Source organism: Eumetopias jubatus, unplaced genomic scaffold (assembly GCF_037043125.1).
Source record: "Eumetopias jubatus isolate StellerSeaLion01/CBP00866 unplaced genomic scaffold, mEumJub1_p1.0 scaffold_1, whole genome shotgun sequence".
NCBI classification, from domain to species: domain Eukaryota; kingdom Metazoa; phylum Chordata; class Mammalia; order Carnivora; family Otariidae; genus Eumetopias; species Eumetopias jubatus.
The window spans coordinates 9976127-10001444 of NW_028274807.1; the positions used below are offsets into that span (position 1 = coordinate 9976127).

At 41.7% G+C, this 25318-nt stretch overlaps 1 protein-coding gene across 5 annotated transcripts in view; it reads left to right on the plus strand.

Annotated features, from left to right (window-relative positions):
• The first annotated feature begins 1727 nt into the window (after positions 1–1727).
• The window catches only part of SETD4 (SET domain containing 4), a 32679-nt gene continuing 9088 nt past the window's right edge, over positions 1728–25318 (plus strand). For 2 of the 5 annotated variants that reach the window (XR_003611275.2, XM_088023928.1), the window contains exons 1-9: positions 1728–1962; positions 3336–3505; positions 9961–10056; positions 14118–14155; positions 16267–16355; positions 19669–20098; positions 22173–22347; positions 23778–23859; positions 24881–24961. Coding sequence is in view for 4 of the 5 variants with exons in the window: in XM_088023928.1 (XP_087880054.1) it covers positions 3433–3505; positions 9961–10056; positions 14118–14155; positions 16267–16355; positions 19669–20098; positions 22173–22347; positions 23778–23859; positions 24881–24961 (1064 nt within the window). In the remaining variant the exon portion in view is untranslated. Of the gene's footprint in view, positions 1963–3335; positions 3506–4159; positions 4315–9960; positions 10057–14117; positions 14156–16266; positions 16356–19668; positions 20099–22172; positions 22348–23777; positions 23860–24880; positions 24962–25318 lie in introns of all 5 variants that reach the window. The other 3 variants (XM_088023926.1, XM_028116271.2, XM_028116279.2) reach the window with 3 other exon arrangements.

Below are 25318 nucleotides of genomic sequence, written 5' to 3' on the forward strand. Positions count from 1 at the left end.
TTTTTGGCAGCCTTGAGTGTGTTACAGAGGGCGAGGGTCATCTTAGGGTTGCAGCTTTGAGCTATCAGAAACTATGTTAGTGTTCGCTTTTTAAAAAATATAATTTTAATGTGTATGTGTGGGAAGGGAGATGAAATCAGTGTATTGAGTATGTAGATTTTATAGGCCAAGACTGAGGTCTAGTTCAGAGGAAGGCTCAGAAGAGCCTGGCTAGAGTTTGCTCAAGAAGAGACTCTGCCAATTCCCATCTAGAAAATGGGAGTATGCATTATTTTCCTCCCTCATAAAGGAAAATACTTCTCTCTTCAGATCCCTTTCTTCCTGTCTTGAATTCATTTGTGTGAGAACGTGATGCTTGGAGGTGCAGCAACTCTGTCTTGACACTACGAAGAACAAACTAACAGGTGAATAGCTAACTCCCTAAGAATGGCATTGTGGAAAATTAGACAGAGCCTTGATCCTTGATGACAGCCTTGAATCATAGGTCCAAATCTGGAACGAACTATTTCCAGTCCCCCCTTTTCTTTCTTTCCTTATTTTTTTAGAGAGAGAGTGTGCTAGAGTGGTGGGGGTGGGCAGAGGGAGAGGGAGAGAGAGAATCTTAAGCAGGCTCCATGCCCAGTGCAGAGCCCAATGTGGGGCTCAGTCTCATGACCCTGATGTCATGACCTGAGCTGAAATTAAGAGTCAGATGCTTAACTGACTGAGCCACCCAGCGGGCCCCTATACCCCCTTTACTTTTCAATAAACTTAATTTTAGAATATATTTACTAAAAAGTTGCAAATATGGTAGAGAATTCCCTATTATTAACATCTTACTATTATTTGTCACAAGTAAAACAGCAACATGGAATAGTAGTATTCACTAAGCTCCGTGCTTTATATGGATTTTACTAGCTTTCCCCCTAATAGCTTTCTTCTATTCCAGGACGCCCTCCAGAATATCACATTTCATGTAACTGTCATGTCTCCTTAGTTTTTTTTTCTTTTTTTGGTTTATGAGAGATTTTGAGTTTGCTTGTTTTTCATGAACTTTGACAGATTACACGATCGGCTGTTTTTGGGTTTGTCTTATATTCTTCTCTATAAGAATTGGGGTTATGGGTTTTGGGGAGGAATACAATAGAGGTGAAGTACCCTTCTTACATCTGGGGAGCACGCTACTAACATGATTTATCACTATTAATCCTCATCACCTGACCAAGGCGGTATTTGCCAGGTTTCTGCACTGGAGTTAATTTTCTTCCCTCTCCATACTGTACTCTTGGGAAGCAAGTCACTAAGCCTAATGGGGCGTGGGTGGGCAGAAACTGAGCTCCATATCCAGGAAGGATTTGGAATTCTATAACGCCAGGACTTCGGAAGCTAGGCTCAAGCATGTGAGGTGGGGCGAGGCCAGGCCCTGGCCAACCAAGGGACGGGTAGGGAGGGGCGGGGAAGGGTGGGGAGGGGCGGGGAGGGGCGGGGAGGGGCGGGGCGGAGGGAAAGGTTGCCAGGTAGGGCCAGATGCGGGCCCCGGGGCGTGGCGAGGGTCGAAGGACCGAGGGAGGAGGAGGGGAGCTGGCAGCCTTAGGGCCCGGACTGTGCCGGCTCTGCGCCCTAGGAGATCCCTCCCCTCTTCTAGGGAGTCAAAGACTGCAAAGGCGGACGCTACGGAGCGCAGCTTCCCCGCCCGAGTGCCGCGGGGTTTATTTACCCCTGACCCCGGCTGGGTGGGGCGGCCGCGCCGCTTCCGGGAAACTAGGCGCAGGCGCAGGCGCAGGCGCACCCCGGGAGGCGGCGGCCACAGCACACGGAGCCCTCTGCCCGGCGACTGAGGACTTGGGTTGGTGAAGACTCGAGGCGGGCGTGCCTGCGCTCGGCCTCTCCCACTGCTGCTTAGGCCCGCTCCTTAACTCGCGTTCATCTGGGGTGCTCTTCTTTCTGGGTTTCCTCGCGCGCTGGGCCCGCCGCCGCGCCGAGGTGAGCCGGAAGGACTTGCAGGGTGACGGAAGCTGGGGAACGCGGGGTGCCTGGGTCCCGGCGCGGGTAGTGCTGGAGCTTTCCGTATGTTTTCACTTTCTGGTGTGAAAAAACAGCTCGCAGACGCCCACCAGGCCTGGCGTTGCGCTGCGCGCCGCAGTAACCCCCTTCCCCCGTCGTCTGGAGATCCTTCAGCGGATGTCGCCCCAGAAGCCGTGGTTGAGGCGCGCTGGGGGATGCGCAGGAGCCTGCGGCCGAGTTGGTCCCTCCAGGGCCCCAGGCTCAGCCTCAAGTGCGAGTCCGAGGCCGGGGGGGGTTAGCCGTGCTGTCACCGGGCGTCCGGGTGCTGGCGGCGCTCTGGGCCCCGGAGGGGACGAACTGCGGTTGGCTCTGGGACCCGGCTCGCAGGCTTTGTGTGGATCAGGGAGCCTTCCACTGCTGCAGTGGGATGTTAATAGTGCCTGGACTTGTTGTTACTCGTTTCTGTCGGTATTTATTAGTAGTAGATTTTAAAACCAGTTGTATGGTTAACATGTACATATATGCACATAAGTAATACTCATGTCATTTATGTGCTCATACATATATAAATCACAGAATAGGAGGATACAAAAGTAATAGTAAAAGCCCCCTCCTCAGGCACGTTTTTGAATAGTCTTCCTTAAATTCTCTTGTTTTATTGACATACAGAATGTGTCAGAAGCAAATCCAAAAGGGATCATTAAATGTTCTGCAACTTTATTTTTCATTTAATATATCTTGAACATTCGGACACCTTAGCACATACCTTCTTCCTATTAATGGCTGCATAATACTCCATTGTATCACTCTGGTGTGTTTAATGGACTTCATTTTTTATGCTTCCAAAGAAGTAGCATGTAGAAACTACAATAGTAATTTTGGATTTTATGGTCATTTTTTTGCCTGCTTTCTTGGCTCTCATTTCCTCACTAATCTGTTGCAACCCCCCATTTACTTATATTGATTTCAGTATCCTGGTTCTAAGAACAAATCATTATTTCCTTCATATTAAAAGAGGATCTTTTTTTTCTCTAAGACTTCCTAGCTGATGAGAGCTTCATGGCTACCGTTTTTTCAAAGTATGTTAGGTTGGTGCTTAGTAAATGTTGATTAGAATTGAGATATGTAAGTCACCAAAGCACACAGTTGTGCAATCGGTTATGAGGATTTCGATGATTAATCAGCATTTAGTAGGACCTCAAAATAAAACTATTTTAGAAGGACCGGTATAATGAGCATTGCCTTACTGCACAAGGAGTCATGATTTAGCTCACAGTATAAATGTTTTATGTACAAAAACACTTTAGAGAAATGGTTTACCAAATAATGTTTGTGTATTTAAATCCTTGTAGGTTTGAAGAACAGTGATTATCATACAATTGGAAAGAAAGGCAAAGAAAATGCTTTTTGTTCTAGATTGGGCAACTGAACACAAACTGCAATTTTAGGATGAAGAAGGGAAGAGGAAGAACAAGCCGGATCAGAAGACGGAAACTCTTCAGAAGTTCTGTATCAAGAGGAGGTACAGTTTTCATCTTTCGTTGCCAGGGATGAAAAGAAGGAATCCTTTGTTGAGTGGTGTTAACAGATACACATAGGTTTTCTCAAAGGCGGATGGGCAGTGTCCAGAGAGAATATTTCCTTTTTTTTTTTTTTAACTTTCTGTCAAGGTGCTCAAGGAGTATGAGTGTGCTTTATTAATAATACTGATCAGTACTTACTGTAAGCTCTTACATCAAATTTTTTCCCATCCAGGGAAAATTAATTCTGCCATTCAAGACTCATTTCTATTAGGATGCATGTTGAATAACTTATTTGGTAGTAGATAAAAGAGAAAAGAGATAAAAGAGAAACTAATTTTGCTTATCTTCCACTATTTAACAATGCCATTTGAACATAATTTTGAAAGAACATATTCCATTTCAAGTTGTCTGGTTTAGGAAAATTGTTAAGAAAGTAATGCATGTTTTGGAAGATGATAGACCTTCTAATTAATTATCCAGATGCATTTATTTCAACCTGTATCTCATTTGTAATCTCATCTAACTCCAGGTACATTAGGTTTCCTAACACCTCTTTCTTAAAGAATACTCTTTTTAATAGTGTCATTATGTTCTTTTAAACCCTTGTGGGACTGTGAATATATTTCCCATTGCTTCAACTGTGTCTTCTCTAGGGATGACTCCCAGGTTTGTTTCTAGTCCTGACCCTCCTCCTGACCTCCAGCTTCCTGTAGAATATCAGTGTTTGGATAGAGATTCATCGTTTCACGTTCAGTGTAACAGAGTCTGAACAAGACATTGTATGTGGAAGTGCTTGGCCAACTGGAAAGTACGTAAATGCAGTTGTTATTTTTGATAAAAATTAATAAAACACCTCCGAGTTGACCCCAAGCCTGTCAGAAAAATTATTAAAACTCCTAGTTGACCCCAAGCCTGTCCGCACCATCTGGAGCAGTCTTTTTACTATTTCCTTCTTTGCTCTCTGTGGCCAATATCCTACTAAATGTCGTCTAGTTTTTCTTAGGTTAGCTTCCCCCTCTGTTTACTCTTGGAAGATGATTTCAGCGACTCTTCACTGGTTTACCTATACCTTGTTTTTCCTCCCTGCTTGTTATTTCATTTGTTGCCGAGTCTAACTTTCCTAAGGAACTACTCATATGTTGCCTTTTTCATGGATTTTGATTCCCTTTGGCATGATATCTGTGGGCTCCATCCTGCCACTCCTGTACCAGAAGTATGTTCTCTCCATGCTGCTCCCTGGGCACACCCCACACATGTCTACCTCTGCCATTCCTCATAATTCCTTCAGTCTAGAACACCTGTTTTCCTTCTCCCTGCTTATTCAGTTTTTCTCCAGCCTTTAAGACTGAGCTGAGATCTTATATTTTTGGTAATGTCATTTTCAGTTTTCACTAACATCACCCTTTGTTATGATGCTTATTGGGTGTTATTCTTAAGGAGCTATGGTTTTTTAGTTTCTTATGGAAGTCTTATTTCCCAACTAACTTGTCAACTTTTGAAGTTGAAGAACATGTTGAACATTCCCCACTGTGGTTAACATAGTGCTGTGTGTATAGGAGTTGCTCATTAAACGCTCATTGATTAAATGCTGTTACTGTAAAATCTATTCTCTGGTTTATGGTGGTATATTTTGGAAGGCTTATATCCTGGATCTTGGTTTTTTTTAAATCATGTTTTTAAAAAAGTTTTATTGAGGTATAATTGACATACAATGAATGTCAATATTAAAGTGAGATTTTGACATATGTATTCATATACGAAACTATCACCACAATCAAGATAATGAACATATCCACCCATCTCAAGAAGTTTCCTTGTTTGCCCTTGTAATCCTTTCCTTTTGCCCCTCTTTAACTGTACCTCCCCCCCCCATCCAGGCCACCACTGATCTCCTTTGCGTCCCTGTTGATTTATTTGCATTTTATAGTTTTATATGATCACATAGTATATGATATTATAATAACATATAGTATTTGGCTTTTTTTACTTAGCATAGTTATTTTGAGATAATTGTGTGTATCAATAGTTCATTATTTTTTAATTGCTGAATATATTCCGTGATTTGTTTATCCTGTTGATGGACATTTGGGTTGTTTTCATTTTTGTTTTGACTGTTAGAAATAAAGCTGTTATGAACATTTGTGTACAAGTCTTTGCATGGACACGTGATTTCTTTTTTCTTGGGTAACCACCTAGGAGTAGAAAGAGTGGATCATATGGTGGGTATAGGTTTAGCTTTTAAAGAAACTGCCAAACTGTTTAGAGTGGTTCTATAATTTCACATTTCTTTCAGCAGTTTATGAGAATTCCATTTGCTCCACATTTTTGCCAATACTTCTTATTGTCTTGTCTTTTTGATTATAGCAATCCTAAATACTATCTTATTGTGGTTTTGATTTGTATTTTCCTAATGACTGGTGTGCTTATTTTCCATTTATAGAAGCATTCTTTGGTTGACTGTGTAGATCTTTTGCCCATGTTTTTTATTAGCTGGTTTTCTTTTTCTTTTTCTTCTTTTTAAAATTTTGTATTGTGGTTATAGTGAGGCATTACTTTTTAAATTTTTTTTTAAGATTTTATTTTTTTAAAGATTTTATGTATTTATTTGTCAGAGAGGGAGCACAAGCAGGGGGAGTGGCAGACAGAGGGAGAAGCAGACTCCCCACTGAGCAAGGAGCCAGATGCAGGACTCGATCCCAGGACCCTGAGATCATGACCTGAGCTGAAAGCAGACGCTTAACCGACTGAGCCACCCAGGCGTCCCGACATTACTTTCCATTACATCTTCTTGCTGGCTCTTGTTTGTACTTGTGGTGGCTGTTGATTACTACACACTGGTTTTTTACTGCACTATTTTAGTATAAATTCCCTTCTATATATTTTTTTGCACCTTTATTCTTTTATTATTTTTTGAGCTGAAAGTGCTAATTTTTATTTATTTATGACATTCAATTTTTAAAATTTCAGTATAATTAACATACAGTGTTATATTAGTTTCAGGTGTACAATATAGTATACATTACTCAGTGCTCATCAGAGCTCATCAGTACGTATAAATGTACTCTTCGTCACCTTCACATCTTTCACCCATCCCCCCACCCACTTCACCTCTGGCAACCATTGTTTGTTCTCTGAATTTGAGAGTTTGTTTTTTAATTTATCTCTTTTTTCTTCATTTGTTTCTTAAATTACATATATGAGTGAAATCATAGGGTATTTATCGTTCTCTGACGGACTTATTTCACTTAACATTATACCTTCTGGATCCATCCATGTTGTTGTAAATGGCAAGATTTCATTCTTTTTTTGGCTGAGTAAAAATCCATCACCTCTTGATGAACACTTGAGTAGCATTCATATCTTTGTTATTCTAAATAACGCTGCAGTAAACATAGGGGTGTACATACCTTTTGGAATTAGTATTTTTGTATTCTTTGGGTAAACACCCAGTAGTAGAATTACTGGATCATAGGCTAGTTCTATTTTTAATTTTTTTAAGAAACTTCATACCCATGTTCCACAGTGGCTGCACTGGTTTGCATTCCCACCAACAGTGCACAAGGATTTCTTTTTCTCCATGTCCTCACCAACACTTGTTGTTTCTTGTTTTTGATTCTGACAGGTGCGAGGTGACATCTCATTGTGGTTTTGATTTGCATTTCCCTGGTGATGAGTGATGTTGAGCATCTTTTCATGTGTCTATTGGCCATCTGTGTGCTTTCCTTGGAAAAATGTCTTTTTTATTTTTCTTGACTATTTTTCTTGACTACTGAGAGTTCTTTAGATATTGTGGATACAAGTCTTTTATCAGATAGGTGTTTTGCAAATATTTAATCATTCTGTGGCTTTTCTTTTCATGCCCTTAATAGTGTCTTTCTTTTGAAGAACAGAACTTTAAAATTTTGGTAAAATCTTGTTTATCAATTTGTTGTTTTAAGGATCTTCCTTTTGGTGTTGTACCTAAGAAATTTGCATAACCCAAGGTCGCGAAGATTTTCTACTATGTTTTCTTCTAGCAGTTTTATAGTTTTAGATTTTATATTTAAGTCTGAATAATTTTGAATTAACTTTATATATTGTACAAGATAGGACTACATTCTTTTTTTTTTTTTTTCGTTTAGGTAGGTCCAATTGTTCCAGCAACATTTATTGAAAAAACTATCCTTTTTCCATTGAATTGCTTTTGCACCTTTGTAAAAAATCAACTATTCATATATGTCTGGGTCTGTTTTTGGACTTTCTATTCTGTTTCATTGATTTCTTTGTTAGTCTTGATGACAGTGTTATATAATCTTGGTTACTGTAGCTTTATAATAAGTTTTGAAATCAGTATTTCAAGGTGGTTTTGACTATTGTAGGTCCTTTGTATTTCCATATGGATTTTAGAATCATTTTGTCATTTTTTTTTTGCAAAAAATCCTGCTTGAATTTTGATTTGGATCATATTGAATCTATAGATCCCTTTGGGGAGAATCTGCCAACCCATAAAGAAGGTATATTTCTCCATTTATTCAGGTTATTGACTTGAGATCTTTTAAAAATTTTTTTGTTTTAATTGTGGTAAAACACACATAACATAAAATTTACCATTGTAACCATTTTTAAGTGTAGTCCAGTAGTGTTAAGTACATTCACATTGATGTCCAACGAATCTCCAGAACTCTTTTCATCTTGCAGAACTGGGATTCTATATCCATTAAATAGTAACTCCTCATTCCCCTCTTTTCCCTAGCTCCTAGCTGGTACCATTCTATCTTCTGTTTCAGTGAATTTGACTGTTCTAGATTTATACATGGAATGATACAGTATTTGTCTTTTTGTGAGTGGCTTATTTCACTTAGCATGATGCCTTCAAGATTCATCTGTGTTGTAGCATGTGTCAGAATTTCCTTCCTATTTAAGACTGAATAATATTCCATTGTATATATGCCACACTTTCTTTATCCATCTATCGGTTGATATTTAGTTTTTTTCCTACCTCTTGGCCATTTTTGAGTAATGCTGCTATGAACATGGGCAAGTATCTCTTCAAGATCCTGCTTTCTATTCTGGATATATATCCAGAATTGGAATTGCTGGGTCAATTCTATTTTTAATTTTTTGAGGAATCACCATGCTGTTTTCCACAGCAGCTATACCATTTTACAGTCCCATCAACACTGCTCAAAGAGTTCCACTTTTTCCACATCTTTGCCAGCACTTTTTATTTTGTTTTGTTTTGTTTTGTTTTTGATAGTAGCCATCCTGATATCATCCTGGGGTGATACACACTGTAGTTTTTGAATTGTATTTCTCTAGTGATTAATAATGTTGAACTTTCTAAAATACAATTATCAACCGTTTTTATACCGTCATTGGAGAAATGTCTCTTCAAGTCCTTTGCCTGTTTTTTATTTTTTTTATTTTATTTATTTTTTCTTTGCCTGTTTTTTTTATTGGGCCTTCTTTTTTCATATAAGCCTTTACAGCTGTAAATTTCCCTTCTTCACAGTTCTGGAGGCTTGAAGTCCAAAATCAAGGTGTCAGCAGGATTGGTTTCTTCCCAGGGCTGTGAGGGAAGCATCTGTCCCAGATCTCTCTCTTTGGCTTAGTAGATGGCTATCTTCCCCCTGTGTTTCTTCTATCATCTTCCCTCTACACATGCCTATGTCCAAATTTTTCCTTTTTATAATGACACTAGTCATTATGGTATTGGAATAGGGGCCACCCTAATGACTACATTTTAACTTGATTACTTCTATAGAGTCCCTATCTCTGAATAAGGTCATATTCTTAGTTACTGGGGGTTAGGACTTCAATATAGAATTTTGGGGGTACACAATTCAACCCATAATTGATGCCTTTTATTTATTTTTCTTTCATTTATATTGGCTAGAACCACTAGTACAATGTTGGCTGGAAGTGTCTTGTTCCTTGTCTTGTTCCTGATCTTGGGAAAGCACTCAGTTTTTCATCATTATGTCAGCTGTAGGTTTTTTTGTTAGATAGTCATTATCAGGTTGAGGAAATTCTCTTCTATCCTTGCTTGTTCTCATTATTTATCAGGAATGAATATTAGATTTTATCAAATGCTTTTCCTGCATCTTTGAGATCATATGGTTTTTCTCTTTAGTTTACATTATTTAGGTATTATTTATTCTCTTAATGATATGACCACCTGTTTGAGACAGTTACTTTTTATTTATTCATTATTTATTTTTTTTGAGATAGCGTGAGTGGGTTCGGGGGAGGGGCAGAGAGAGAGAGGGAGAGAGAGAATCTTAAGCAGACTTCATGCCCAGCGTGGAGCCTGATGTGGGACTCGATCTCACGACCCTGAGATCATGACCTGAGCTGAAATTAAGAGATGCCTAACTGAGCCACCTATGTGCCCTTGAGACAGTTATTTTTTATAAATGGTGCTCTGATTATATAGTGATTTTAATCACCATTTTTTCTTTCTTCTCTTGATTAGTGAGTGAGAGCTATAAGCCTGAATTTATAGAGCTTAAGAAGTGGCTGAAAGACAGGAAGTTTGAAGATACAAACTTAATACCTGCTTGTTTTCCAGGTAAGCTCTGGCATCAAGTCAGCTCTCAGGACTTGGCTCCCATGAGACATGTGGGCCCAGGTGATGGGAAAGCAGGGGTAGTTCTTGAAGGTGGGCTGTATTCTCTGGGAGCACATTGTGTGTCAGACTTCCTACTTTGTAGCTACAGTATTTATGCTTTGTTCTCAAAATAAATTGAAGCAGCTTTTGGAGAGAAATTCCAAAATGGTAAAATACTATTAAAAATTAAAAAAGGGAAGTGAGAATAGAAAAATAAGGCGAAGGCAGGGATAAGGATAATACATGGAAACCATGATTCTAAAATCTTGTTGTATACCTGTCAGAGATCAGCCACAAATTTGACTTATCATTTAAACAGCCAGCCGATTTAGATGGTCAGTTACCTGAACCTTTGTATTCTGTAAACAAAACTAAGTTGTTTACTCAGCAGAAGCGCAGGTATTCCTGGAACTCAGACCCGAGGGGAATGTCTTCACTGGGTCTTCATAGGGAAGGCATTTATGTAATGCGACCGGTGTCCTTATCATCATACTCCTAGGGGTTTCAAGGGGTATTTCAAACCATGCAGGCTGATGGGATTATCCCATAGCTCAGGTGGGTCAGGAGTTTTCTAAGGGAAGGAGGTGCTTATTCTCTGGTGGTGTGGCGGGCGGAGAGGTGTCCTTAGGGAGGCCTCAGCAGATACTGCTCCCTCAGCCGGTTTGTGGCTATGCTCCCCAGGTGTTAGAAGAGGAGCTCTCTGTGTGGCCCTAGCTTCAACAGTCACCTGAGCAGAGGTAGATTAACAAATTTTCTGGAATTGAGCTTGTCATGCAGTTTGGGTTAGCATTTTCTTCTAGAACATTCTCTCACTGAAGTTGGCAGCTTACTCTGGGTGTGTGCATGCATTCAGCACCACCCAGGTCTGTCCAGAAGTGGGCTTGAGGTCACCATGGGGAGGACCAAGATGCTCTTCAAAAGGATTCCAGGTCTGCTGTAGTATAGAGACAGTTGTGCAATCAGGGCCTTGAAGTTCTACATCACAGGGCAGGCGCAGATCTTTTACAGAAAATTAAATCATATGCTTCTGAGTGCTCCTTTTGGACACTGAAATGATTAAATACCCATTAGGTAATTTAACTTTGAGCAAATTAACTTCCTTATACAAAATCAAGGTAAATGATTTACCACATGTGGCCCTGGTTGAATGAGGTGATGTGTGTAAAGTTGTTCCCTATGCATCATGATGACATTGGGCTAAAATCCTTGCTTTGAGCCATTACCTGTTAAGGCTGCTCCTATTTAAGATGGTAAACTATTTTTGTCACCCTCTAACAGAATGTTTAACTTTCTGTTTATGTGTGTCAAGAAGCACAGAAACAGGAAAAGCCACACTCCTAGATTTTACTGGATGGAGTTCTTCACAAGATGGTCTAGAGAAAATAGTGTCAGGAGTGGACTTGTGCCTTTGGCTGATCTATGCTGCAGGTGTCACTTTGCCTTAAGGATAGGATTAAAATTATCAAGCAGGGATTGGGATATGTTTAAGTGGAATGCCTGAAAAGAAATAATCTGTCTATAATGTGGAGCAGTGAAGAGTTAGCCATTTTTAATGGAACAGCTCTTTCTGGGCCTCCAGATTCATGGTCACAGAGAAGTTAAAGCAAAATGGTTTGGTAGTGATCATAGCTCACTGCTTACAGTTCTGGGGGGAAGGAACCTTCTGTCTTAGTCAGTTTTGGCAGCTATAACAAATTACCACAGACTGGGTGACTTGACCAATTTCTTCCTCACAGGTGGGGGCTGGGAAGGCCAGGTTCATGGTGTGGGCAGATTCAGGGTCTGGTGAGGACTGATTCCAGGTTTGCAAATTGCCATCTTATAGCTGGGTCCTCACAGAGGGTTGGGAGCTGGACAAGATTTCTGGTCTCTTAGTGCTGCAGTAGGCACTGAATCCCATTGATGAGGGCTCTATCCTTATGACCTAATCACTTACCAAACATCCTCACCTCCTAATGCCATTACTTTGTGGATTGGGATTTCAACATATCTTCCCTAAATGCTTTATATACCTTTAGCTCTTATTCTGATAGGAGGGAACTTTTTTTTTTTAAAGATTTTATTTATTTGTCAGAGAGAGAGCACAAGCAGGGGGAGTGGGAGAGGGAGAAGCAGGCTCCCCGCTGAGGAGCTAGCCCGATGCAGGGCTTGATCCCAGGACCCTGAGATCATGACCCGAACGGAAGGCAGACACCTAACTACTGAGCCACCCAGGTGCCCCCCAGGTGGATTTATGATAGCAGAAATTTTCAGGTGCAGGAAAGTCTGTAATAAGCTTTCCTTTTATAAGATCCTAATGGCCACTTCCTGCTTTGCCTTAGTAAATGCAGGTTACTGTGATGTTGTGTTCTGATACTGAACATTATGTTGTAGAAATACAGGTAAAGTGTCTTCCAGATTTATTCCATATGCCACGTTCTGCTCATATATGTATTTGAAGAGAAATTTCCACTTAATTAGCACATGAGTCTTTTAAAGGATGACCCCATAGGAAAAAAAAAATCCTTCCATTAGTAGTTGGTTCCAGGAAGGGTTCTGGCCCACAGGGATGATTAACTCTGCTATGGGAACTCTGCTATGGAAGAAATTAAGTAAGTTTTTGAAACCAAAACCATGTGTCCGAACAGACAGTATGCTTCTGGGTGGGTAGATGAGTTAGGACTCATCAAATCAGACTTGCCAGACACCTGATCCAGGATCAAGGCAGGAGTTCCCTCCATGAACTAGGAACTGCCTGTAATCCTGCAGGGCTTGACCTTTGCTGAATTATATTCCCTCCTAGTTGAGAGAAAAAGAAGAAGATCAAGAACTATGAATTTGAAAAGATGAATATTCTGTAGCCCATATAATAATTATAGGTCACAGGATACCTAGGCCTGCTGGAAAAGCTGCTGACTGTTACAGGGAAGGAGCCTTGGGCTTAGAAGGGTAAATTTCTGGGCAGTAGAGATGTTGACAGTGCAGCTCGTGAAGTTACTTGCTGTGACTGCTCTGGCAGAGGCCTTGGCTCACGGGCAAGGGCTAGTCCTGGATCTCCCCTGTTGAGCCCACCCAGTCAAGGAGAGTCTAATGGCTTTCCTGGCCAGGGAGGGGAGGGTATAGTCTTTAGGCTTTGTGGGAGCTGAGTGGGTTTATTGGTCAGCCAATCAGAGGTCTCAAGATCATCACTGGGAAAGCTGGCTCTGGTAGTGGGTAAAAGTGGCTTGAGGGTCCAGCCTCTCAGGTTGGGTGGGCATTGGGAGTCGGCCCCCAGCACAGCTGCCAGGCCCCAGGGGACCAGGTCCAGCTTGAAGGGTCCTGTAAGACACCCAGTAGCAGATTTGTATAAAGTCGATGATCTTTAGGTCTTGACTCTTTGCCCTTCAAGGGTTATAAACCCAAAAGGAGGTCAGGACATTTTCTAGAACAGCTTCTTGATCCTCTCTTTCCCCTGAGAGTCAAAGAATGAGAGAGATACCTGGCTTCAGCTTTGTGTAATTTTGAGGTTCAATTGCATTTTTTTAAAAAGATTTATTCGGGGGCGCCTGGGTGGCTCAGTCGTTAAGCGTCTGCCTTCGGCTTAGGTCATATTCCCAGGGTCCTGGGATCAAGCCCCGCATTGCGCTCCCTGCTCTGTGGGGAGCCTGCTTCTCCCTCTCCCCCTGCTTGTGTTCCCTCTCTCACTGTGTCTCTCTCTGTCGAATAAATAAAATCTTTAAAAAAAAAAAAGATTTATTTGAGAGAGAGCGAGCCCCAGCAGGCCAGGGGTGGGGGGAGTGTAGAGGGAGAGGATCTTTAAGCAGACTCCCCGCTGAGCACAGAGCCTGACGTGGGACTCAGTCCCACGACTCATGAAATCATGACCTGAGCTGAAACCAAGAGTCGGATGCTTAACTGACTGAGCTACGCAGGCACCTCAGTTCAGTTGCATCTTTTATTCAAAATGATATCCTTAAGATCTTGAAGATACCATAGGTTTTTTTTGTTTTTTTCTTTTTTTGGATATTGTAGGATTTATCCTTTTTTTCTTCTTTGTGTCTTAGGTACAGGAAGAGGGCTGATGAGTAAAACATCCCTGCGGGTGAGAATTTCTCTTATCCTTGAAACGTAATGTAGATTTTGCTGCTTTGTTTTTTGTGGTTCAAATCAAGTAAATTAAAAATATTTCAGATACACAGCCATTTTTTACCTAATGATAGGTTTGAATATAATTGTGTCAGTTAGCTTTAAGTTTGCTGCATAGAGGAGACAAACCCAAAGTAACAGCAGAAGTTTATTTTGCTCTCAAGTAAACAAGCCTAGATGGGCAGACCTGGGCTGGTGTGGTGATCCCATGGCCGTTCGAGGCCCAGACTCCTCCCAGCATTCTGTCCACATCCTAGAGGAAGCCCCACACCCTCAGGTCCAGGGAATAGCTCCTGGAGCTTGAGCAGCAAGATGGAACGAGGGGGTGAGGAAGGGCAGGTCTCTTTTATTTTAAGAAAATTCCAGGCCTGTCACATCTACCAGTGACCGGGTACCCAGCCGCAGCTGGCTGTGAGGGAGGTGAGACATGTCCTTTCCCTGGCATAGTGACCTCTCCATAGGATTGCATTAACGGCAGGAGGAGAGAAGGCCTGTTGGGTTGGCAGCTAGCCATCTCTGCCACAGCAAATTGTATAAAGCAGACCATATTTTAAGTGTGCCAGGGGAGGGAGCGGTTCTCATCTGAGAGCATGTGCTGGGTATGCTAAGTACAAGCCTGAGTAAGCAGCGGGCAGAGCCTCGGAGCCTGTCTCAGGATTGCCTTCACCTGGTGGTGGGAACCCCCCTTGGTTTGTTTTCTCACCTGGAAAACGAGGAGGTAAATGACATAGATGATCTCCAAGGTCCATTTTAGTTCTTTCTATGCTATTTAGAGGATATCTAATGCACAATTTTCTGTGAAGCTAGAAATTAATTCCTTAATTTATTTTTACTTCCTTAATTTTAAAATCCAGCTACGTAAATACACATTTAGCCTAAAGAATGGTACTTTTTAATGTTGTAATTCTCTTATGCCACTTTTATTTTTTTATTTAAAACTTTTTAATTGTAAAATATATATGACAAAATTTATCATCTCAGCCATTTTTAAGTGTACAGTTCAAAAATACTAAGTACAGTGACATCGTACAATATTTTTATTTTTTGAGGGAACATATAATTGTGTTCTGACTATTTTGGGAGGGGAAATATACTTCTCATGTGTATGGCAGTAAATGTAGGTAGTCTTTGTTTAGATTATGAAATGATAATTGCTTCACATCTGCTTTCAAATATGACCTTTGGTTAAACTTTGAAAACTGGGACATATTTTACGCATAGTGAAATGCACAGATTTTAAGCGTCCAGTTTGGTAAGTGTTGAAGATGAAGAGATTTACTCTAGTCAGGATACAGAACATTTTATTAAGTGGCTTTTTTAAAATCAGAAAATTGTGGGATGTTGGAGCAGGAAGGGACTGTAGTGATTGTCTAACTTAATCATGATTTACAGATGAGGAAACCAGAAATTGAACCCAGAAAATTTTTGGCTGAGATTTTTTAACCAACTTAGATGCCAGTTATAATGAAAGCCAGGATCTTAATTAACATCAGGCTTCTTAATGCTTTATTTGTTTCTGGTGTCTGTGACTTGACATCTTAATTTTTCTTCTATGTTTCTATCTCAGTGGGAGGAACTGAAAACTATACTTTTGTAAAATGAGACCCTTGTGCTGGCTGGGCTGCCTTTTCTTAGTCTAGTTGGCACAGGTTATATGGAGGGTAGGCCTTTGCTGGGAATAGTCGCTGGACACATGGATTTCACCAGATAAGAGTTGTTTTGAGTGGTTTCTGCCTGCTTCCCATAGCACTATTTCCTGGTATAAGAAAGTGAAGGAGTGATATGATTTGTCAAGAGTGTTTCCACATTCTTTTCTGGTGAAGGGTTGACTGCTAGTGGATGTTAGTCACATAATTAGCCTTTAATTCATGTTGGCGTTGTAGTACCTGCTGTTGGAGCAGACTTGCCTGCAGCTGCCAACTCAGGGACTTGGGAGCCACACTGTTGGTGGGCTCTTTGGCATCTATGTTTGGGGTATCCTGGGTTCTTAGTGGACGATTGTAGACTCGGGTACGCAGGTCCTTCTCAAAGCATGGGTGTTCTAAACTTTACTTTCTTTCTGGTAAGGAGGGACAGATGATTATTTCGTTGCCTGAGAGTTGCCTGCTCACCACGGACACAGTGATTAGAAGCTACTTAGGGGCGTACATTGCTAAGTAAGTGAACTGCTCGTCGGGTGCAGGTGCTTGTCTTGTAAAGTCTACAGCATTGGCAGATAATGTCCTCTAAGGCATAGTTTGTTAGGACCAGCCCCTTTGTATACCTTATACATATTTGAAATGATTCAGAAGGTTTACTCTGTGCTTGAGTTTGTTCTTAATTCATTTTAAGTTGCATTTTTAAGGGTTTTAATAGGCTGCCTGGGATGTGGGTTTGAATCCTGATCTATCACTTACTAGAAAATGAAGATAAAGTGGGAGAATAGATGTCAATCATTCTGAGTGCCTTGACTCCTCCTAGCCTGTTCTCCATCATAGTAGGTCTCCACAGATGTTACTCTTATTTTCACCCTTATTATATTTGCTTGAATTCTTCAACTACGAAGAGTTCTTGACATTATGAAAGCGTAGTTTTGTTTAGCATAGAAGAGAGAAGGCCAAAATAGGAGAGAACTGTTTTCTGGCTTTTGTTATAGTGGTCCTTTGTTCTGGGGGACTTTCTGAGGACAGAGTGAGTGGGATCCTTAGCAGAAGGGGTTTCTAAATTATGAGGGTTGTAAGGTTGTATTGTTTCTTAACTCAGAGTCTAAGTTCTGGACTTTAACCTCCTTGGCATGTTTTTATGAGGGCAAATGTATCTTTTTATTGGCCTTAGTAGAAGCAGGGATATTCTTCGTATTAACATTTTCTATATCATTCTGAAATTTTGAGCAGGTTATTTGGCAATATAGGAATCTGGACTTTGAGGGATTAATGAAAACTTTTCTAAATATATTCATGCAACATTAGATCTTTTTATTGATCATAAAAATACTGCAGTGTAGCTTTTTCGCAACGGGTTTGCCGCCAGAACACAGGTGTCGTGAAAACCACCGCTCAACCTAAACCAAAATGGGAAAGGAAAAGACTCACATCAACATCGTCGTCATTGGACACGTAGATTCGGGCAAGTCTACCACTACTGGTCATCTGGTCTACAAATGTGGTGGGATCGACAAAAGAACTATCGAAAAATTTGAGAAGGAGGCTGCTGAGATGGGAAAGGGCTCCTTCAAGTATGCCTGGGTCTTGGATAAACTGAAAGCTGAACGTGAACGTGGTATCACCATTGATATCTCCTTGTGGAAATTCGAGACCAGCAAGTATTACGTGACCATCACTGATGCCCCAGGACACAGAGACTTTATCAAAAACATGATTACAGGCACATCTCAGGCTGACTGTGCTGTCCTGATTGCTGCTGCTGGTGTTGGTGAATTTGAAGCCGGTATCTCCAAGAATGGGCAGACGCGTGAGCATGCCCTTCTGGCTTACACACTGGGTGTAAAACAACTGATTGTTGGTGTTAACAAGATGGATTCCACTGAGCCACCCTATAGCCAGAAGAGATACGAGGAAATCGTTAAGGAAGTCAGCACCTACATTAAGAAAATTGGCTACAACCCCGACACAGTAGCATTTGTGCCAATTTCTGGTTGGAACGGTGACAACATGCTGGAGCCAAGTGCTAACATGCCTTGGTTCAAGGGATGGAAAGTCACCCGTAAAGATGGGAATGCTGGTGACACCACACTGCCTGAAGCTCTGGATTGCATCCTGCCACCAACTCGTCCAACTGACAAGCCCTTGCGTCTGCCTCTCCAGGACGTCTACAAAATTGGTGGTATTGGTACTGTCCCTGTGGGCCGAGTTGAGACTGGTGTTCTTAAACCTGGGATGGTGGTCACCTTTGCTCCAGTCAATGTTACAACTGAAGTAAAGTCTGTTGAAATGCACCATGAAGCTTTGAGTGAGGCTCTTCCTGGGGACAGTGTGGACTTTAATGTGAAGCACATATCTGTCAAAGATGTTCGTCGTGGCAATGTGGCTGGTGACAGCAAAAATGACCCACCAATGGAAGCAGCTGGCTTCACGGCTCAGGTGATTATCCGGAACCATCCAGGCCAAATCAGTGCTGGATATGCACCTGTGCTGGATTGTCACACAGCTCACATTGCTTGCAAATTTGCTGAGCTGAAGGAGAAGATAGATCGCCGATCTGGAAAAAAGCTGGAAGATGGTCTCAAGTTCTTGAAATCTGGTGATGGTGCCATTGTTGATATGGTTCCTGGCAAGCCTATGTGTGTTGAGAGCCTCTCTGACTATCCTCCTCTGGGCCGTTTTGCTGTTCGTGACATGAGACAGACGGTTGCTGTGGGTGTCATCAAAGCAGTGGACAAGAAGGCAGCTGGAGCTGGCAAAGTCACCAAGTCTGCCCAGAAAGCTCAGAAGGCTAAATGAATATTATCCCCAATACCTGCTACCCCAGTCTTAATCCATGGTGGCAGAACGGTCTCAGAACTGTTTGTATCAATTGGCCATTTAAGTTTAATAGTAAAAGACTGGTTTTAATGATAACAATGCATCGTAAAACCTTCAGAAGGAAAGGAGAATGTTTTGTGGACCATGTTTTTTGTGTGTGTGTGTGTGGCAGTTTTAAGTTATTAGTTTTTAAAATCAGTACTTTTTAATGAAAACAACTTGACCAAAAATCTGTCACAGAATTTTGAGACCCATTAAAACAAAAGTTTAATGAGAAAAAAAACAATACTGCAGTGTATAGTTTGTAATAGAGTGGGTAAATTTAGGAATTAAAACTTTAGAACTGTAGCAAATATATAATGAGCTGATTCAGTTTTCTGTCTCGGTTACTGTTATACAGTAGAACTTTTTGCAGGAATAGAAATGTTTCACTCTGCTTTTCCAGTATGGTAGCTGTTAGTCACATATGCCTATTGAGCACTTGAAATGTGGCCTACATGACTGAGGAATTGAATTTTAAATATTATTTAATTTTGAATAACTAAAACTGAAATAACTACATGTACCCAGTGGTTACTGTATTGGGTGGGGCAGGTCTAGGTTCTTTCCGCCAGTTTCCCCCACCTCAAGTTTGATACCCTTATCCAAGTGAAATAAGTGAACTTGGAGCAGAAGCTTTAAAACTGGAGAACCAAGTTGGAAGCAAAGAGGTTGTTTATAAAAAGGACTCTCTTGCAAGCAAAGCTGGTACTTGGGTTAGTGAGACAGTCCTTGTCACTCTTTCAGTGTGACTTGTTTAGGGCATTTACATTGGGATGCACTCTGGAGAGGAAAATCTCGAGGAAGCAAAACCCTCTCTTGGGTGCATGGAGTAAACTCGGGAGTGCACTGACAGTTTGGCCACAGTCCCTCTGGGAGTGGAACAAACCACTAGGATATCTGTATCTCTAGCTTATTCCATATTTTAAATAAAAGTAATTCTTTTAATCCGGTTTGTATTTTTTAAAAGGTGGCAGCCTCCTCCATCTCCTCTGCTGGCTCTTTGCACCTTTTTAGTTTCAGAAAAGCATGCTGGGGACCAGTCTCTCTGGAAGCCTTACCTGGAGATTTTACCGAAGGCCTACACCTGCCCTGTATGTTTGGAGCCAGAAGTGGTGAATCTGTTTCCCAAACCTTTGAAGGCAAAGGCTGAAGAGCAGAGAGCCCACGTGCAGGGGTTCTTTTCTTCCTCCAGAGACTTTTTCTCTTCCCTACAGCCTCTGTTTTCTGAGGCTGTTGAGAGCATCTTTAGCTACAGTGCCCTCCTGTGGGCTTGGTGCACGGTCAACACCAGAGCTGTGTACGTGGAACACAGGCAGAGGCAATGCTTGTCCACAGAGCCGAACACCTACGCGCTCGCCCCGTACTTGGATCTGCTCAATCATAGCCCAGATGTCCAGGTGAGAAGTCGACAAGGGTACACATGTTCTGTTCTGATGGGAAGGACTCTGACATGTAGAACCTGACTTTGAAACCATAGAATGAGGTGTTGCTGGCTTCAGGTAAACCTACCTGCCACCAGGTATTTTCCTGTCTTTTCTCCCAGTCCCCCCTTCCCTTTCTGGCATCCCCTGCCTGTGTTTTCCCACTCTGCTTTCCAGGCCAGTAGAGCTCAGTGCTATGTCTCCTGAATGGCCTTGACCAGCAGCATTCCCTCCATCCCCCAGCTTTCGTGCAGAGTCCTCTTTCCTCCTTCAGTATGGGGACTGAAGTCCAGATTGCTTTCCTGTCCATTTCCCTTTGATACCTGGTGCCCTCGTTGTCAGTGTTATTTTTGCTGTGATCCCTGGTTGACTTGCTCTCTCCCTCTCTGAGTTGTGCAAGGATGGGGACCGTGCCTTGTCCCTATAACCCAGCGCAGGGCCAGGCATGTAGTAGGCACTTGATAAACCCTTACTGAATGGATGAATATTTGTGGGGAAAAGGAGTCTGGGAAATATTAAAGAATCCCTCTTTGGGAGATAGTCCTAGATCTCGTCTCCAGCCCTTTTCCCCTTGGGCACGTAAAGGAGACGATTATATGTGTAGGCATGCTGGGGTAGGTGCCTGGCTTTGAGGGCAAAGGTGTTCCTATGTCGGCTCACCTGTAACCTGTTCAGGGTCCAATTAGAGGTGCTGGGTCCTTGCTCGTGTGGTTCTCTTCATACTGCACCCTACCTGGAGAAGATCGGTGGCACCTGGCTAGCCCACGTGCTGGTGTGAGGCAAGCGTAGGGAGACCCGTACTGTGCTTTCTCAGGCGGAGGCAGTCTCTGCCTGTCTGCTTGTTACTGTTGTAGAAGATGCATTTCTGACAGTATTCAGCAAAGGAGATGGAGGTTAGATGGCCATTTCTGTGACTGATGGTGATGAAGAAATGTTGGGAGCATGCCTGTAATAGGGTGCTGGGCACAGGGACCGAGTCAGTCCTCACTTTGGTGACTTTATCTTTATTGGGCTGTTAGTGCAGTTGTGCTCCAAGCCAGTGATTTGACAGCCATCGTAGGGGCCCCACAAACTACAGCCTGTAGGCATGTGGCCCAGGGCTCTGGCAGAGCCTAAAATACTTGCTCACCAGCCCTTTATGGAAAAAAGATTGCTGACCCTTGGTCTAAAGCGTATTGCAGCTGACTTTTGCTGTGTAACTCAAGGCCATGGCCCTAATCTGTTGATGCTGCAAGCTGGGAATTTGAGCCCTGTTCCTTATCCTTGTCCTCGTTGGGGTTTACTGTGTAGTGTGGTGGCCTCAGCGCTTGTACCCACTCCTTAGTATGAAGAGCAGGTGGGTCATCTTGGACCTTTCCTCTGTTACCTGTTAACAGAACTGTCACAAAATCCATATGATGGTGTCAACCAATATCCTGCTGCTCAAAGGTTATGTATTGTGAGACCTGAAATTCATGTGCTGCTTTGACATCTTTGGGCATTACAGGACCCCAGGGGCCTGACTGTGAGTTCCTCTGCTCTCCCTGGATATGCCCCCCACCCAGAGGGAAAGGCCCCATCAGCTGGACTAGCCGCACCCCGCCTGGCCCTCAGCCTGAGGGTTTCCCCTCCCTGCCTGCTTCTTCACATGAGCACTCACATCTCCCTGCGGGAGCCAGGGGGTCACCTCCTGTTACTCCCAAGCCTGCTTCCCGTGGCCCCTGCTGGTCACACAGCTCGCAAGTGTAGCCCCTGCATGCTTGGGGTGTCCTTTCCCTCTAGGCTGTATATGTGACTAGTGAACTGCTCTCCGGCATACCTTTCCATTTTCAGGAGTTGTGCGTTTGGCCATCCTGAGAGCCCTTGGGCAGGACCCCGTCCCTCACTGAGCAGGGACATGGAGGCACACAAGAGCCCCATGTGCAGGGCTGGCATTTTCCCACCTGTGGTTAAATTAACATTGTGATGAGTGTTTGAAAGCTGCATCTGACTGTAATACAATAAACTTTAATATTTTAATATTTTCTGTTTTACGTTTGGCTTTAAAAAAAATAACAATTTTCCTTCCTAGGTAAAAGCAGCATTTAATGAGGAAACTCGCTGTTACGAAATTAGAATGGCTTCAAGCTGCAGGAAACATGAACAGGTGTTCATCTGCTATGGCCCTCACGATAACCAGCGGCTGCTCCTGGAATACGGATTCATTTCCATCCAGAATCCTCACGCTTGTGTTTATGTCTCAGAAGGTCGGAATCAATTTTGTTCTTACTAAGAAGATACAGTTCTTTTTGTTATCCCTATTTGGGGATATGGTTTTTTTAAGTTTTAGAAAAAATGGCAAAACCTTAAAATGTGTATCATTTATTTTCCCCTAGGTAGGGGAAGACATTCACTGACCATGTATTTTGAATGTTGAAGTGAAAAACAAGGCTCTGGTCAGTACTGAGGAAAGGAAGAACTGAGAAAAGTTTTGTTGCATTAGGTCAGACAGAATGGGAGAAAAGGAAGACCCACTAAGGAAATGAATATAATATTAAAAAGATGGGAAGAAATGGAAAATTTTGAACTGAGACATTGTCACTGTCACTAAACACAGGATAGATTAGAGAAAAAAATTAAAAAATGTTAATTTAAGCACCTACTGTGTGAGGCGCTGTGCTAATGACAGGGATAAATATAGTCCTTGTTTTGGGGGTTTAATACCATGATGAAATATTGATTTATGTTTTTCTGTGGCCTACTAATTAGCCATCATCGGTATTACTATTTAAAAAAATAATTTAGCTATTAAATTTATGCTGTGGAAATTCCAAATATTAATAACAGTGCATAGAAAAATGTTTCTTTCCCCCTTCTGAAGCAGCAGAGAAGGTTTTGTAGTCTATGAAGAAATATGGCCAGAGATTTACTGAGTATATAATTTGGGGTAGTTTTAATATACATTGTAGTGGAAATAGAAACTTGTTCAAGGTGAAACTACTCCATCCTATAGGCAGAATAATAACGTTATTTCTGAAAATAGAAATTAAAAAACAGAAACTGGGCCTGGCCAGGTCTCTTAGAAAACTAGCTTTGAGATTATCCTCCTGTTATCAGAATAATATTGATGACCATGAAATACTGATTTGCAACCAGTTTGAGCAAAATCTACATTTTAGTTATTTTTACACTTAAAAAACCAAAGCATAGAAATATAAAAAAGAAATTTTAAAAATAGAAAAATCAGTCATTACCCTGCTACCCCAAAAAGCTTTGTTAATTTTTACATGTTCACTTTGAATTGCTTATGATTGTAATCACTAATACCCAGTTTTGAATTCTGGCTTTTGAAAACTTACTGTTAGAAACAATTCCTCATGTTTGTACAGCTCCTATACTTTTGGTGGGTGTAACTTCCCGCATCCTGCCACTGTCTTAATTACCAGGTTTTGTGGATTAATTTGCTTAGTGGGGACATGTGTTGAGGTTGTGGATGTTTTCTCCCCTGCCCTGGAATTCTGTAGCTTTTCAGGGGCTAAATAAAGATCTCATTGAATTGGACTCACTGGAGCTTTTTGGTGTGAATTAGGTAAAACTGTTTACACATGTCTTGATTGTTGGTGGAAGGGACAGTAATTTTAGAGGGTTCACACTTTGATGACACCCTAAATTTCTTTCCTTTTCTTTTTTTTTGTAGATATACTTGTTAAATATCTTCCATCAACAGATAAACAGATGAACAAGAAGATTTCCATTTTGAAGGATCATGATTTTATAGAGTAAGTGATTTCTCTGTCTCTTAAAATTATTCCTTCAGGAAACTTTGATGAGAAAATTGAGGTAGTGTTTGTGTAGGTACGAGCTACCTCCTGACTTGTACCAGTTGACAGGTAGGTATTTATTGAGCATTTACTATGTGTAGTAAATTGTGCTTGATGTGGGGCACGCAAGGAGTGTAAGATACTTTTCAATAAACTTATTTGGGGACATAAGATACAAACTTGAAGTATTATTGTACTAAAAGCCCTATTTATATTGATTGGTAGCCCAGTGTTTGGGATGGCACTGGGCTCCTGCAGGCCAGGCTGGCCCTCCGTTACCCAGCAACATGGTGCACGCGCTTAGGGCTCAGGGCTGGGGGTGGTGGCAAGGTGATTCCACACCAAGTGGAGGCTCTCTCTTTCAGAATGTCTTCTGTAAATAAAATTAAGTTTTACGTGATCCGGCAGCAGTGTGAAGGCAATCTGGCTGTGGGGGCTAACATTTGTTTGATGCCCAGGGGAACTCTGATTCTTCATCTTTCATCTCACTAGGACCTGTGGCACCGGCCCTCTTCCTCTGGCTTCCTCAACCAGATTCAGCTCCTTACCGAAATTAATTGGAAAGTAGTTTTTTACCCTTTTGTTTTTTTTAAAGACTTATTTATTTATTTGAGCGAGAGAGAGCACGAGTAGGGGAGAGGGAGAAGCAGATTTCCTGCTGATCAGGGAGCCTGTCTCAGGACTTGATCCCAGGACCCTGGGATCGTGACTTGAGCCGAAGGCAGATGCTTAACCGACTGAGACACCAGGGTGCCCCTTTTACATTTTTTTTTTTTAAACAGAATTTTTTTTTTTTTTTTTTACTCTGGCTTTATTTTTAAGTATTTGCAGACTTACTTTTCTCTTTTGCCTTTGTGACCAAGATACAAGTTACATAATGTTTAGCCCCTTCAGAAAATGTTTGGCTCTTCAGTCATTTGCCATGGTGTCCTGAAGTACTGAAATGACAGGTGTGTTGTTATTTGTTTTTATGCTTTAGAAATTTGACATTTGGATGGGATGGACCATCTTGGAGATTACTCACAGCTCTTAAGTTGTTATGTCTGGAAGCCGAAGAATTGTAAGTTTCATATGTGTTGGTCATGAGCTGTAGTTACAACCTGGACATAACCTTGGAGCTTCTCTTTGTTTACATTCAAATACCCAGCCTGGGAGGAGAAAGGAATGCCATTGTACGCCGGGAGGCTTATTCTTTATGGAACTTGACCATGCCCTGAGCATTTTACTTCTAAGTTTTCACCATTTCTGGAATTCTGGTCTTAGAGTCATAATCGGAGTACATGGCCCTGAGAACATTTTATTCTCAGGTATTTTTTCCCTGGTGACCTGCAGCTAGTTGTTTAGAGTAAATTTTTTTTCTTTTGCCATGTCAAACACCAAGATCTGTTTTATTAATACATTTGAAGAAAATATATTT